This window comes from Stenella coeruleoalba (genome assembly GCF_951394435.1).
Source record: "Stenella coeruleoalba genome assembly, chromosome: 14".
In the NCBI taxonomy this organism is placed as follows: domain Eukaryota; kingdom Metazoa; phylum Chordata; class Mammalia; order Artiodactyla; family Delphinidae; genus Stenella; species Stenella coeruleoalba.
This window is the reverse complement of record NC_137160.1, coordinates 83,634,495-83,650,189: the sequence shown is the minus strand read 5'-3', so window position 1 is coordinate 83,650,189 and position 15,695 is coordinate 83,634,495. Positions and strand designations below refer to the sequence as shown.

General features: G+C 45.5%; 1 protein-coding gene across 1 annotated transcript in view; it reads right to left on the bottom strand.

The window, feature by feature from the left end:
* Positions 1-15,695, bottom strand: part of DNAH10 (dynein axonemal heavy chain 10) — a 147,108-nt gene that overhangs the window by 39,469 nt on the left and 91,944 nt on the right. Inside the window, exons 44-51 of the mRNA XM_079942214.1 lie at positions 13,176-13,295; positions 11,987-12,132; positions 9,645-9,797; positions 8,432-8,692; positions 6,784-6,956; positions 5,635-5,728; positions 5,138-5,305; positions 4,411-4,599 (exon numbers count right to left, since the gene is read on the bottom strand). Of these exons, the coding sequence (XP_079798340.1) occupies positions 4,411-4,599; positions 5,138-5,305; positions 5,635-5,728; positions 6,784-6,956; positions 8,432-8,692; positions 9,645-9,797; positions 11,987-12,132; positions 13,176-13,295 (1,304 nt within the window). The remainder of the gene's footprint in view (positions 1-4,410; positions 4,600-5,137; positions 5,306-5,634; positions 5,729-6,783; positions 6,957-8,431; positions 8,693-9,644; positions 9,798-11,986; positions 12,133-13,175; positions 13,296-15,695) is intronic.

Sequence of the window (15,695 nt, the reverse complement as noted above, 5' to 3'; positions counted from 1 at the left end):
TGGTTAGGACCTGGCGCTTCCATCCCTGGTTGGGGAACTAAGATCCCGCAAGCCACGTGGGGTGGCCAAAAAAACAAAAGAGTCATTTGAGTTACTGGGAGGGAGGGACGGCAGAGGATAGCCAAGCAACAGAGGAAATGCGTGTGGGTACAGTCACTGTGCGACCTCATTTAAAATGCGATAAACTGGGGGAAGATGTGTAAAAAAACCAAATAAGAAGCAATTTAAAAAATCTTAAATTCAAAAGTCCTATTACACACAAAATAGATAAAAATGGAAATAAGGACACAAATGTCAGCCAAGTCTTCCCTGTTCAAGCATTTCCTCCGGCTCACATGTGTAGAAGTTTAACTGCGACCAACGGTTTAGAAAAAGCTCAGATTTATGGAAACAGAAAGATCCCTCATTTCCTCCCTCCCCTCTACCTCTAGTGTCTCTCTCTCTCTCTCTCTCTCTCTGTCACACACACACACACACACACACACACACACACAGAGCCTCTTTCACACTCACAGGTACTCACACATGCTCACACGCAGCCACTCACACACTTTCACACCCACACACGTTCACACTCACAGTCAACTCTCAAACACGCACTCAGTCGACACACTTCCATGTTCGTGGGTACACACACAGGTGCTCACCCATTTTCACACTCAAAGTCCCTCACACACATTCACACACGGTTACACACACGTGGACACCCGCACACCCTCTCACACAGTCACAGGCACAATCTCAGGGCAACATGGAAGCCCTCCAGCCACATATAATCAGGTCTCCAGTTCTACCTGCCGCCTGCAGACCCCGTTCATCCTCCCCGAGTGTAGCTTTCACTGCGCCCCCTCAACAGGTCCCGGCACCCCTGGCATGGACAGCTCTCCTGGTCCCCCTGCCCAACTGCCCCTCCACTTCCCAGGACACAGGGACGGCCCAGCACAGCCCACTCCTTCTCCACTTCCCTCTGACATCCTCTCCGCCATTCTTCGAGCCCAAGATGCACAAGCACTACCTCAAAGGAAAATGCATCCATTTTTGTTTGTTTGTTTGTTTCTTGGTTTTGTTTTTCTGGACGTGCATCATGGCATGTGGGACTTTAGTTCCCCAACCAGGGATCAAACCTGCTCCCCCTGTAGTGGAAGCACAGAGTCTTAATCACTGGACCACCAGGGAAGTCCCAAAAATGCATCAGTTTTACCTGGAATAATCAACAGAAAAGTCAACTTGCCCAGAGGGTAACATTACATCCTACAGAAAAGTGTAGGAAACAATAGTAAAACAATTACATTTGAATAATGGATGATTTTGATTACATACTTTATCTAATTTTAAAGGTACATCAACCAAGTTAGTTTAGAAATACTTTCAACAAAAGGTTAATATTTGTGAAATACTGCAAGCTAGATTCATTGAATTAACCGTGACTCCTCTTCTATATAAAGAGTTCTCACAAATCAATAAGCATATAAAGAGGCAACTCAAAAGAGGGAAAAGACAAATATCTAATGAACGTATAAAAAGATATTCAAACTGCACTATTAATTAAAGAAATAAATTCTCATTTGAACTATAATAGTTTTCACCCATAACCCTGGCAGATATCAGAATGACAATACCTGGTATTGGCAGAGTAGGGAGAAGAGGACATTGCTGGTAGCATAAATCAGTTTAGTCCTTTGTCATGGGACTGATTGGTTGTTAATGAAGACATTTTAAAAAATAAACCAAATACAGTGAATAATAGAATGACACTGTAAACCCCACCCATCTTTAACATTTGCTAAAAACCCAAAAGTCATACTTGCTTCAAAACTATTTTTAACAAAGTTATGGATAAAATTAAAAATCCTTTGCTTCTCCTCTGAGCCTCCATCTCCAGGCTTTTCTTTTTTTTTTTTGCGCCACACCGTGAGGCTTGCAGGATCTTAGTTCCCTGACCAGGGATCGAACCCACGCCCCAGCAGTGAAAGCACTGAGTCCTAACCACTGGACCGCCAGGGTATTCCCTAGGCCATTTTTACTCCTGATTCAAGGAGGCACACTCCACCATGAGTTCAGGTCCAACCTTTCTAATGTGAAATCTGGTGCCACAGATCAAAGGTCTTTTAAAAACATATACCCTTAAACCCTCCAGTTTCCCAATTTCAAAAGAAAATGTTTGCATGGAAAAAACTGATCGGTGTGCAAAGAACAAGAATGTTCATCACTGCACTGTTTATAATAACAAAACAAGGAAAAGGCTAAGTGTCCACCAACAGAGAGGCTTATGTGTGGCATATCTACCCAAGGGAACATTGGGCAGTGTTTCAAAGGAAAATGCAAATATATAGCTATTGACTTTAAAAGATGTCGGTGATCTAGAGTTAAATGGAAAAAAACAGATTACAAAAGTTCCATATAGATGTTAATTATATAATATTGCAAAATTGTAATATTTCTAAATGTCTGACTAAAGAAGGATTTTTAATTAAAATATTGTACTACACCTTCATCAAATTTGGATTCTGAAAGGTGTCAAACGACAAGGGATGTTGACATGTTAAATGGAAAAGGTATATATTATTTTTATACTCTGAACAATATAATTTGAAAATAAAATTTTACAAGACCCTCTTAAGAAAAAGTTACATTAACCCATTGCTAATAATAAGTTAATATATTTGTAGACTCATAGGAAAATTCTGGAAGGATGTGCACCAAAATGTTACTTAGGAACCAACAGTGGTAATCCTTAGGTGATGAGATTACATGATCTTTATTTTCTTTAGATGTTTCTGCATTTTCCGAATAGCTGCAACGAGGACATATTACGTGTATATAGAGACCAGTGATCCCATAACAGCCGTGATCACTCTGTGATGATGATAATGATGCTGAGTTCAATCTGATTCCAGAAGACACGAGAAGACGAATAAGACAGTTTGTGCAAAAGGACACCTTCTAATGCTAGTAGAAGGATTACGGAAACCCAACAAGAGGTATCCCCTCCGAGGATGGATCAAAGGGATCCAGGGTAGGCATCAGGGGTAGCTGAGTGCCTGGTAATGACTGAGGCTGAATAACGACCCTGTTCTGCCCAGGAAAAGCAGGCACGCCAGGGGGCGGCGGGGGTGGGGGGGTGTCAAGGCACCTGGGACTAGTTTTCAGCAAAAACAGAGACATTGAGGATAATGCAAGACCCTAGTAATGAACAGGATCGGATACCAGAGAACTAAGGACAGTGTGGGAGGGTGAGTTGTGGAGACGACTCCTCTTCAAAATTGATTCTCATTGCACGGTGCACGTCTCCACGGTGATGGGCCAGGCTGGCGAGTTAACCTGTGGGCACTGCAGGACTATCTGTAAGAGCCTAAGGATGGTGTGGAGAAACAGGACCCTTCATACAGTGCTGGGGGGATATAGAATGGTGAGGCCCTTTGGAAAACAATCTGGCAGTTTCTCAAATGAGTCAACAGAGAATTGCCGTTATGACCCAGCAACTCTGCTCTTAGGTATCCACCCAAGAGAAATGAAAACATATGTCCACACAGAATCTTGTACATGAATGCTTAGAGCAGCGTAGTTCATAATAGCCAAAAGGTGGAAATGACCCAAATGACTGTCAACAGATGAATGGATAAACGAAACGTGGGCTACCACACAGGGAACGTGATTCAGCCACAAAACGGAGTGAAGCACTGATACATAGATGAAGCTTGAAAACGTTATGCTAAACGCAAGGAGCTGCCACAAAAGACCACATGCTCTGATTCTATTTGTATGAAAATACAGGATAGGAAAGTCGAGAGAGACAGAAAGTAGAGTAGTGGTTTCCTAGGGCTGGGGGGTGGTTGGAAGGACAGGAAGAGAGAGGGCAACAGCTAAAGGGCTTGGGATTTCTTCTTGAGATGATGAAAATGTTCTAAAATTGAATGTGGTAATGGTTTCACAACCTTTGGAACATATTTTTATAAAACTATTGAATTGTACACCTTACGTGGATGACCTGTATGGTCTGTGAAATGTATCTCAATAAAACTTTTTTTTTTTTAAAGATTCTAAGAATGTGCCAGAACCACGCATGCTGGTTGTGCTGATACATTGCCGACCCTCAACACTGGGTCCATGGAGGTGTAGGGCAACCCCTCCTCCACACGAGCACAGGTCACAGGTCACGGGATTTGCTCGTGTTTGACTTTCGAACTTGATTTGACAGATTCTTCATTCCAAATACAATACAATAGTTAGATGCTTCAAATATTCAGTTAAAATAATATCAACCCCCCCCCCAACAAAAACACTTTATACTCTATGAAAACATCGTGTTATGGTCTGTTATAGATAGCTCAAATATTTGCAGGAACTACTAACTGTGGAAATTGGGATACCAAACCCATTTCTGGGGGGTGGGAGGGGAGCTCGGCTCACCTCATAGCCAGCTGTGAAGGCGGCCAGCCTGGCCAGAGACTGCTTCCCGGAGCCCCCGACCCCGACCAACAGGGCGTGGCCACGGTCCAGTCGAATGATGCGGTGCACACGGGTCAGGTGCTCCAAAGCATCGTCAAAGAGAACCAAGCTCATTTTGGTGTTGCTTTCATTATACTCTTCAAGAATTTCCTGAATTTTAGAAAAAGAAATAATTTTCTTTAAGAATCACTGGTTTTTAAGAGACAGACTCTCTCCTTTTGTGCCAGAGTGACTAAGAACAGAGGAGAGATTTTTCTGAATGTCTATAATTGCTGAAATTATTCAATCATTCAGGTTGAAGAGACTAGCTTTTACGATCAAGATTCCGATCTGCTGGTCTGTGACTGGCCAGCAGCGAGACAATGCTAGTTACAAGGTTCGACTCATGAATTAAGATGAAGATGAATATTAGGGGGGCAGATGAGTGGTTCCCAAAGCTGGCTGCGCATCGGAACCCTGGCACCCTTCATGGGCTTGATGAAGGGAAACGCACAAAGATGGGCCCCAGGGGTCTGTGTGTTGAACAAATTCATCAGACCGTTCCCATGCACCACTGGACATGGACACCACTGGATCAGACACAAGCCCACATCCTGAACCAAGAGACAGAGGCATGGGTGCCCTTCCTAGCTCCACCTCCTGGGCACCCATGCAATGCGCTCCCGGAAGAGGTGAGCCGTGTCCGCACCTGGAACAAAGCCTTGGCTGCCTCATAGTCCTGAATGTCTTCATAAATACGCGTTTCCTCTTCGTGCAGAGCCATCCGGAAGTCTCCAAACAGGATGGGGTCCCTCATCACCACCTCCGCGTCATCCTTAAAATGTTCCGTGACCAAGCTGCCTATGTGCTCTTCAACCTGACAATACAAGACCACTTCAGGAAGCCAAACTCAACACCACGGACGTGCTAAGACTTGTCGGAAAAAGAGTGTATGCTAGGATTATCTGAAGTAATTTGCATTCGATTTTTTTCCCCATTGGCTGCAAGGTACTTAATAATCCACCCTACTTTACCTGTTGACTCTCATTATTAGTCTCTATTTTTCTGCAGTGTCCCATACAAAAAACACATTGAAAAAAAATACATTGGGTTTTTTTTGATTTGTACTTTTTCTTTTCACCCAGAGAAGAATTTTGTGGTTAGAGTATTTTTTTGCATTTGCTGGTCCATATTCAATGTACTGACCAGTTGCTTGTCTGTTTCATCGATTAACCGGTCGTGGAAGACTCTCAGACACTCGTTCCTCCAGACTCTCACCATCTGGGTCACCGTCTGGAACCTACAGGATGGAAGGGGCAAAACCAGCCACAAAGTTATCTAGAGAAGAGCAGGCTGAATGCTACTATTTTCAGATGGGTACACAGGGTGCAGAAAAGGACAACACTCCCATAGCCTTTTTCCCCCCTGGTTTCACATTAATTGAAATTTAAAGCAAGCTAACAATTTAATTGTAAAGACCGTAACGTTGTCATTCATAACTTATCCTGCTGCATGGAAGAAAAAGAACATTGTCTATAAGTGACATAAATGACCTGAGAACCTGACAGGACTCCTACTTGCTGGAATTTATGAATTTAAAATCAGCAGCAGAGCCACTGGCAGCTCCTTTTTCTAAGAACCAACTGACCCCAGTTCCGGGTTTTTTTCTGGTTTCTGGCAACGAGCTCTCACTCCACCCTAAATACCTAGAGCTGCTCTCTCTGGAACTGCCATTCTGAAACCTTCAAGGGCACCCAGGAGTCAGTGTGGGTACGGGGAAAGTTCCTAATTCATTTTCCAATATTTTGTGGATTCGTAACATGAATCCGCGAAATTGGAGGATCCCTGCAAACCTACATAGATGGAAGTTTACATTAATGTAAATACACAGATACGTCCAGCTTTCATGAGTCAATCTCTAGACCCAGACTTAAATCCCTTCTGTCCTCCATGCTTAACTTCTCCCAAAGACACATATATTGATAATAGAACCAGTTAGCAACTGACAACCATTCAGGTGTACGAAGGAAAGGCTCCACACGGGCCAATTTCGCCTTTAGAACTGAGAACAAATGGTTGTCACAGCAGTCCTACCGCGGGGTTGAACACACCTGTCCACACGGCCACACACCTGCGTCTCCTGGCTCCACCTGCCTTCAACTCAAGGGCTCAAGAGGCATCAGGTCTTAACCAAGCATTTGACTCTGTTCTTTGTTTAACGTAAACAGAAAGACACTGGGTAATTAATTGATACATGGATTCACACCACATTCCTTGATAGCTCCTCTGTCTTAAAAGAATAAGAAAACCCATCGTACCGATGGGACACATTTTAGTGAGAGAAAACAAACTCACCGTTCTGGCTTAGTGAGGACAAGACCGTTAAAAACCCGCGAGAGATCTCGAAGGTTAAAGATGTAGTGGAACTTGGATGGGGTGGGCAGTAGATCCTGAACAATGTTCTTGTAAAGTGCCAAAGTGCAGGATGTCAGCTTGTCACTTACAGCCACAATGCTCTCATGAAACACCTACAGAATGAAAAGACACCCCCCAAGTGTCTATCAGTGAATGAATGGATAAGCAAAATGTGGTCCATCCATACCATGGAATATGACTGGGCCATAAAAAAGAATGAAGCACTGACACCTGCTACACTGATGGATGAACCTTGAAAACGTGATACTCAGTGAAAGAAACCAAACACAGAAGGCCACATATTGTATGATTCCATCAATGGGAAATTTCCAGAATAGGAAAATCCACAGAGACGGAACGCAGATCAGTGGTTGCCGGGGGCTGAAGGATAGGATGGAATAACTGCTTTTGGGGTGATAAAAATATTCTGGAACTAGACAGTGGTGATAGTTGTACAACATTGTGAATGTACTAAATGCCGCTGAACCGTATACTTTAAAATGGTTTTAACAGCTAATCTTATGTTGCATGAATTTTACCACAATTTTTTGAGAGGAGGTAAGAAAACAATTAAAGAAATAGAGAAACTAATCATCTGATCTGCTTTTGTTTCCCTAGGTTTTCTCATTAACTGACAAGTCAACGTGATATGAAACCAAAGCCCCAAACCAGCCCTCAGTTTGAGGTTGATTTGACTGGCACAGACCTCACTGTTTTGGAAGCGAATGGCTTAACGTAGGGCATGAACACGCCAGGTGACCACTGATCCCACACCTTTATGTTTCCTGCCTGGCCCTTCAGGACTTTAAGTGTGCAAGCCTGCTTTAGAAGGCAAATGCCAGGATCAGAAGGTCATTATTTAAATGAACGGGTTCCATTCATGGGGGTCACGTAAATCACAACGATAACAGCAATAACTAGTATCTAGTGAGTATCGGACATGTGCTGGGCACTGTGCCACACACTTTACATGCAGTTTCTCCTTTCATTCTCCCAAACCCTAAGTGAGGGGTACCAGAATTATCTCCCTGTTCCGGAGGAGGATGGGGACTAAAAGCTCTCAAGGGACTTGCCCAAGAGGCAGAATGGGGACTGACTCCAGAGCCCAAGTCCTCTAGTTGGTTCCAAGTCCTCTAGCTGGTTCACTGCTGTCACTCAAGGTGGCCTAGGTAACTCAGGGCCACATCACAACTTCCATGGGACCCAGGCACCTTCATGGGTCCCTTCCTCCATAAAAATACATTACTTATATATCTTATTATATATATTATATTCTTTATATATATTATATAAATATATTACATTCTATTTCTAGAAAACTATATACATTATTTTATTTAATTATAATTAAATATATTATCTTACATATATATTATGACTGCCTTGGTAGAAAGATGAATATGATGCAGGCTGAATTACATTGATTCCTTTCTTCTGGTTTTGAAAGAAATGAAAACATGTTCACGGTCCCCTAGAAGCACCGTGGGCTGTAGGCATTGTGTTTGCTGTGCCAGATGCACACGCTGCCACCACGTTTCTACCCAACACATGGCCCTCCGGTTTAGACTTCTAATTAAAATCAAATTACCGAGGTATGGCCTTTGAGGATGGAGGAATAAATTAAGTGCAGAGACTCCTCTGAAGGAAATGGAATGTTGAAGACACTGAACAGCGAAATAAATCTCGGGTCGACTTCGTTGCGGCCTCCCCCCGCTTTCCCCATCGCGGCAATAAAGCCACAGTCTCGGATGCTTTTACAGTTCAGCTCCTTCCCCCGGTCGTACAGGTAGCCTTTGTCCAACAGCAGTTTCAGCAGGGCGATCGGCTGCTGTGTGCCATATTCGTCCACCTTGATTTTTTTTTTTTTAAAGAAAAGGAAGAACAGTGGTATCATAAAGCAGAACTCAGCAACGCCTCTGCTGCCCACCTAAACTAAATCTCATCTCTCCTCTCGCTCTCTCGGAGCGCTCTGGCTTGAGTTTCATTGGGCTTCTCAGAGTTTGCAGTTCTATATACTCATGTGTAATTTTTTAGAAATCTGTGTCCCTGTCTAGACTGTAAGCTCCCTGAGGGCAGGAACTATATATGTTTTGCTCATCACTTCACAGCACCAGTCCCATAGGAGGTGCTCAATAAATATATCAGTTGGATGGATGGATGGAAAAACAAGTGTGTGGATGGCTGGCTGGATGCAAAGATAGACAGAGGCAAAGATGGATGCACAGATGCATGGATGGATGGATGGATCCTGGCTTTGCAAACAGTCCATCTGGAAGACAGATATTTCAGGGAAAACATGGTTCTGCAGAAAAGATATAAATCTATATCCCAGTGCTAAGAAAACTGTGCACCTCTCAGGCTCTGGCCCCAGAAACACACCCATTGTGCACGCTAAAGTTCCCTTTCCTTGGTAAACCCAGAGGAATCCTGAGGAAGCGCCTGCCCTCATGCTTCCCATGCTTCCCGAAGCCCATGCTTTCGGGCCGAGAGCAGCATTACTACCCGAAGTACAGCTCATCTGGAAATCTCTCGCTCAAACATATGCTGAATATAGTTCAGAGGCTGCCGTGCTACCTACTTCCCTCCTTTGAGAAACTACGGAACACAATCTAAGGAAAGGGTCTCTCTGGTTAAGAAGACACTTCCTGTCACACTGTCCCTTAAGCTGACTCCTCGTAACCTGGGCCCTGCAGACATTGTGCAGAATAAAGACAGGCGTTCTCACGCTCACCCACTCCACGCACACACACGGCCACACAAACACAGCACACTGCCCCGCCCCTGCCGTTAACCCCACCAACCTTTGGCATGTTCATGTCATCCATGAACACCAGGAGGCGTTTCCCCATGGGTGGGCCGTACGTGTCTTTTGTTCGTTTTTCCACGCTGGCTTCTAAATTTCTTTGGATATCCATGGACGTGGTGCGGGAGGAGAAACTGACCATTAACACAATCTGAAACAGAAAGAGATTATTCCAAAGGTGGTCTTTTTTTTCACAGTACCTGCAGGGAATGTTTGATCGTAAGCTAGCATCTCTTTTGCAAATTCGTTGGTATCTGAACTAACTTTTTTATAACCCAACGTGAGTCTGAACTTCATTCTATCTTGTAGTGCTAAAGCAAGAATTCCTCTTCCCTTTTGGCAGGTTGTGTGAAGCAATAACTGGTTGCCAGGTGTGACAGCGTGGACTTCTAACCAGGCGACCTCAGAACCATCACTTAACCTTTCAGAGCCTCGTTCTTCTCATCTGAAAGATGATTTTAATGAAATCTTCTTGGACTACTTCATAGAGTGACTTTATCATGTGAGATGGAATACACCAAGGTGTTTTCAAAACGACAAAGCAATATTCAAACATAAGTTACTATCATGCCTGCTACATCTTAATAAATAAGTCAAAGACAGCATGAACAATCACTAGTTAGTCCTTGGAAGTAACCACTGAGAGAAAGGTGAGGGAGGCCCCCCGATCCCTGTGTGGGGCGCACATCCTCACGCACTCGTACTTGGGGCTTCTCCCCTGCCCCTTCTTAGAGCGATGGGTGAGAGTTCACTGATCAGTGGCTCCGACACTTAATTATGCATCAGAGTCAGCTGGAGGGCAGCCTGATGGGGTCCCATCCTCAGAGTTTCCGATTCAGTAGGTCCCAGTGGTATAAGAAAGTTTTCAGGTGATGCTTATGCTGTGGGTCCAGGGACCACATGTTCGGAATCGCTGCCTTAGATAACACCCTGCTACAAGGTGTCCACAAGTGCAGGTGCACCTGAGCTGAACATCTGAAGGTGAATGTGCTTCTCTGTCATGAACGTATCCAGATATGTCTTGTTGGGCCGATAAGCACGAGCTGCTGAGTCCCGGTGGGAAGGGTCACAGCGGGGGGGCTTCTGAACACGGGTTCCCTTTGCTCCATAAACTGGTAGGTCCTTCTGGCTGTAAACATCCTTCGTGTGCCCTCCACAATGGCATCCTCAGAGCTAAATAAACCATGCCTGCACGTGCTGGTATGTGAGTGACCTTGACCATCCATTCGTGGGCAGTGCAACCCAGTCCCGCCCACATCCCTTACGTGCCCATCGCCAAGCTGGGCTGACCACTCCCCAGCCCAGAAGGCCACGTGGCTTCCCGGAGCCTCTTTGCTCCTGGAGGCACCAGCCTAAGGGAGAGTCAGAGGAAAGCAGTGGGGAACTGTCTCCCCTCTGAGGTTCCAGAAGGCCAGAACAGGAATTGGGAACTTAAATGACGGGCAACATTAACAAGGAACTGAGTCAGTGTGTGGACTGGGGACAAATCTATGACAGCTGGAGATCCTGAGTCACAGGCAGCTTCTTGGAGGAGATAAGAGTCTTTACATGGTTATTAAACATAAAGCAGGACTTGTTTAAGCCAAGAGAGCTGCAGTGGTGAGCAGGTGGGCCCCGCAGGACCACTCTGAGTACGCAGAGGAGGAATGCCGCGCTCTTTCATAACGTCTCGGTGCACCTGGCACATTCTGCACATTTTCGCGTTTTGTCTCCCCTCCTCACAAGATCGGGCCTTAACAGCCTTGTTCACTGTCGTTTGCCCTGGGGCACCCAGACCCTCCTACGTTTGACATGTGGCTGGAGGAAGGAGGGGAGAAACCACAAAGTGGTGATGAGGAATGTGAATGCCAGCCTCCAGACGACTCCCAAGCACCCTCACCTCCAGGCACCCACACCCTGTGTAGCCCCCTCCCGTGCTGTATCAGGGTGGGCCATGGTGGTTTCTGTGTGACCCACAGAATGTGGCAGAAGCGATGGTGTGTGATTTCCTGGGTCATATGAAGCATTGCAGCATCTGCTTTGATATCCTGTACGTTCATTCTGCGGGGAGCCAGCTACCATGTCAAGAGGACACCAGCAGCCCTTGGAGAGGCCCACATGGTGGGGAACTGAGGCCGACCATTTCGGAAGAGGGTCCTCCAGCCACAGTCAAGCCTTCAGATGACCACAGCCCTGGTCAACCTTGCAATCTCATGAGAGAGCCTGGGCTAGAACTACCCAGCTAACCCACTCCCAGATTCCTGACCTGCAGAAACTGACATAGTGTTTGTTGTATGAGCTGCTTCGTGTTGGGGTAACTTGTTACGTGGCAATAGATAACAGATACAAATAATGACTTACATTAGTTTCTTCGTTCAGGTTTTTAAGGAAGTTCTGGGTAGTGGCTGTCTTGGAGGTGCCAGATTCACCAACCAAAATAACAGGTTGCCTAATCTTAACCATTTGTTCCAGCGTCCAGGTAGTACGGGTTGTATCCACTGTGTGAACTAAGGAATATATGAAGAACAGGAGCATCACAGAAATGCCAACAAGGTGTGCATTGGGCAACCTGGAGCTTCACAGGATCCCATAAATCCCATAAAAAGCATCAGCAAAAACCCAAGAGGTGACCTTGAAAACGTATATATGGGTGAAATCATCTTAGGAGAACCTCACTACCCCAACCATTATTTTTAATAGCTTTATGGAGGTGTAACCCACATACCATAAAATTCACTCCAATTTTAAGTGTACAATTTGATGAGTTTGATACCTTTCTACAGCTGTGTCATCATCACCACATCCAGGTGTAGAACACCCAAACGGTTTTAATATCCCATTCTGATTTATACTCAGGATATTAAAAACTCAGCTTCTCCACTGCATATGTCACTCACTTATCACTGATCAGGATTTGGTTTCCTGACCAACAATTTCCTCTGACGAGAGCATGAAGCCTCAAAGTCAGGTCCGGCTTACTCCTGCGTTGGCAATTTTTAATCCTGATTGGTTCCTGAGAAAATACGTACACCTCACTCTAAAAGAACTCTATACAAACCAAAATCAGATGTTCGTTATGTGAAATGCTTCAGCCTCTATGTTATCCAAATAGCCAGAGGTGTGCACGTAAAATGCGACTCAGTACACAAAGCCCATGGTACGCGACCCCTCAAGGCGGCATCTCTTACAAAACGCTGCCTTGTTCATTCCACTTTCACTCCTTCCTTCGTCCCTCCCCACGCCCAGCCAGCTCTATGGGGCAGAAGGGAGCCTGTGCAAAGCAACAGGAAGCAGACCGGCACCCTACCTCTTGCCCCGACCTGTCAGGATCCGCCTGCCCAGGGAAAGAGTTGAGAGGCACAGCCAGCAGCACATAAAAGGAATCCGAAGTGCCGCCCTCTTGGAAAAGTCCACGGCTCACGTTCCTCAGTTTCTCCCAACCAGCACTCCGGGTGGGACTCAGAGTACCACAGGGACCTCAGAATCTTTTTCCCTTCCTCACAGAACGAGAACCAGACACGCTTAAACCGAGGGTTTGGTTCTCACTTACCCAGGATGTCAATAAATTTCCTCTCACGGGAATGAACATACTTTGGAACTAATTTATTCCATGGTATCCATTTCTTCTGTGTGGGATCAAAATGGAAGTCAAACAAGGTTGGAAGGTGACCTGTAACAAACAGTGGTCTGTTTCACTTCGATCGTGGACATGGAAATACAGGATCAGCTTTGGCTCATGCTTGAAATGAACTAATGCTATTTGCTCCCTGGACAGAAACTTAATTGAATAGATAGATAAGGATGGATGGATGGATAGATGGATGGATGGATGGATGGATGGATGGATGAGTAGATAGAGATAGATAAAAATGGATGGATGGATAAAGATAGATAGATAGATAGATAGATAGATAGATAGATAGATAGATAGATAGATTTAAATATAACTGGGCTAGGGAACCCAGGAAAAGGCTCAGAAGGGAGGGGATTGGAAGTCAGAGCTGTGGACATGGTGAAAAGTCTCATTAAGAGTGAAAAGAGGGTCTAGGACCAAATCCTGATGTGAGGGAGGGGCAGAGGAAGGAGACTCAACAAAGGAGACTTTGAGGGCATGGCCAGGATGGAGCAGGATGGAGGAAGAACGTTTTCAGAAGGCAGAAAGTGGTACCATGTCCGATGCTGGGACAACGTCGGGGAAGCAAAGACCAGAAGGGGTCACCAGATCCGGTAACAAGAAGGCAGTGCATGTGCAGTTTGGGAGGAGCAGTTTGGGTAGAGATGTCTGAGAGCCTGTGGGATGGGATTGGTAGAGAGGGACAGATGGAAAATATAGGAGAAAGAGCAGAAAACCAGTGAAGCCAGGAGCCTGATGAGGAGGGTGTGGGTAGACCTCAAAGCACAGGGCGGGTCCAGCTGGGAGCTGGTCTCCTCTCCCCTGAGAAAGGAGACAGGAGAAGTTGGGGGCTGGAAAAATTCCTATCTGACGGTGTCCATTTTTCCTGTTGCAGGAAGAAGGAAGGTCACCTGCAGAGAGAGGGGAGAGGGCCATGTGGAGATTTGGAGAAAAAGGGAGATGAACTGCCCCCGTGGGGACAGGAGAGGGAGTTCAAGTTCAAGACTGAATTTATGGAGGTGCCAGACTTCGTGGTTGTGTGATTGTCTCAGTATCCCTCAGCCCCTGGAGAGGCAGAGAAAGCAGGCTTGGGTTTTCTCAGAGAGATTCGACAGAAGGGCAATTAGGCAAGAGGGGTTGAAGCGACAGGGCGGCAGAAGAGGATTCAGAAGGTTCAGAAGGTGGTAGGAAGAATGGCGGGGGGCGGGGGACGGTCCCCACGAGGCCAACTGGGGTCACGTGTGGCAGGAATCACAGAAGCCGACTGTGAAGCAGGGATTGGGAGGTATGCATTTATGATGCAGACAGAACTGTGCCAGGTGTTATGAGCTAGGATAATGTCGAGGGACCCGGATCCTGGAGCTGAGTGCAGAAGGCATCTGGAAGGGGGTTGTCTACACGGCCATTCAAGTCCCCAAGACGAGAGCAAACTAGGGAGAAAGACCAGACCGGGACCAGCATCGTCTCTGATGGCAGCAGCACGTAGCCGGCATGGTATGCATAGCTGGGAAGCACCCCCCGAGCCCGCCGCCAAAGGAGACTCAGGGTCCCAAGAAAGTACAAGCAATCTACTCCCCAAAAGACCATAGAGGTTTTTTTATTGGGGTATAGTTGTTTTACAATGTTGTGTTAGTTTCTACTGTACAGAGAAGTGGAGTTCCCTGTGCTACACAGCAGGTTCTCATTAGGACCTATTTTATATATATTAGTGTATATATGTCAGTCCCAATCTCCCAATTCATCCCATCCCCCCCTTTCCTCCCTTGGTGTCCGAACAAAGACCAAAGACTTTTAAAACATCTTTTATTTGCTCAATGACTCTCCACTAGAAAGACCTACGATCATTTTACTTTGCGCTTTAAAAAGAACAGCCCAGGTAATGATTACAGGATACAGCTTGGGTCTCCCTGCCAAGCCATATTCAAATGTCATTAAGAGACAGACAAAGAAGGATCCTAGTGTCAGCTATAGTTCTTGGAGAATGCCACATTTTCATCATATATGGTTCTTTGAGGATGCACATTCTTCATGCAAACAGTTAAACCTTACTGTAATGATTTCCTATGAATGGTCTGCAAATCCACACGTGATTGTCTCCTGTGCAAATACTCAGGAATAGAGCAGATGAATTAAGCGGTGGAATTTTAGAGAGAAAAAAAAAAAGAGAGAGAAGCCCAAAGGAGAAGAACTTCAAAGGCAAGCACAATGTGAAAATTTTAAAGAGCTTAAACAGAGTGAAGGAAGCTAGCGCCTAAGCTAGGGGGGAAAAGGGTAGACTCAGCAAAAAAGGCCACATCCCAGGGAGCTGGGCTCTGCTATGGCAGTTCACACATTTGAACGTCTCCTGACGGTACCACTGGGTGCTCTGACCATTGCACATTTCTCTACAGGAGCAAACAACCTGGAAAACCCACACAGGCATACATATGGAAAAGCAAGGTCACGTCCTCTTAAAAA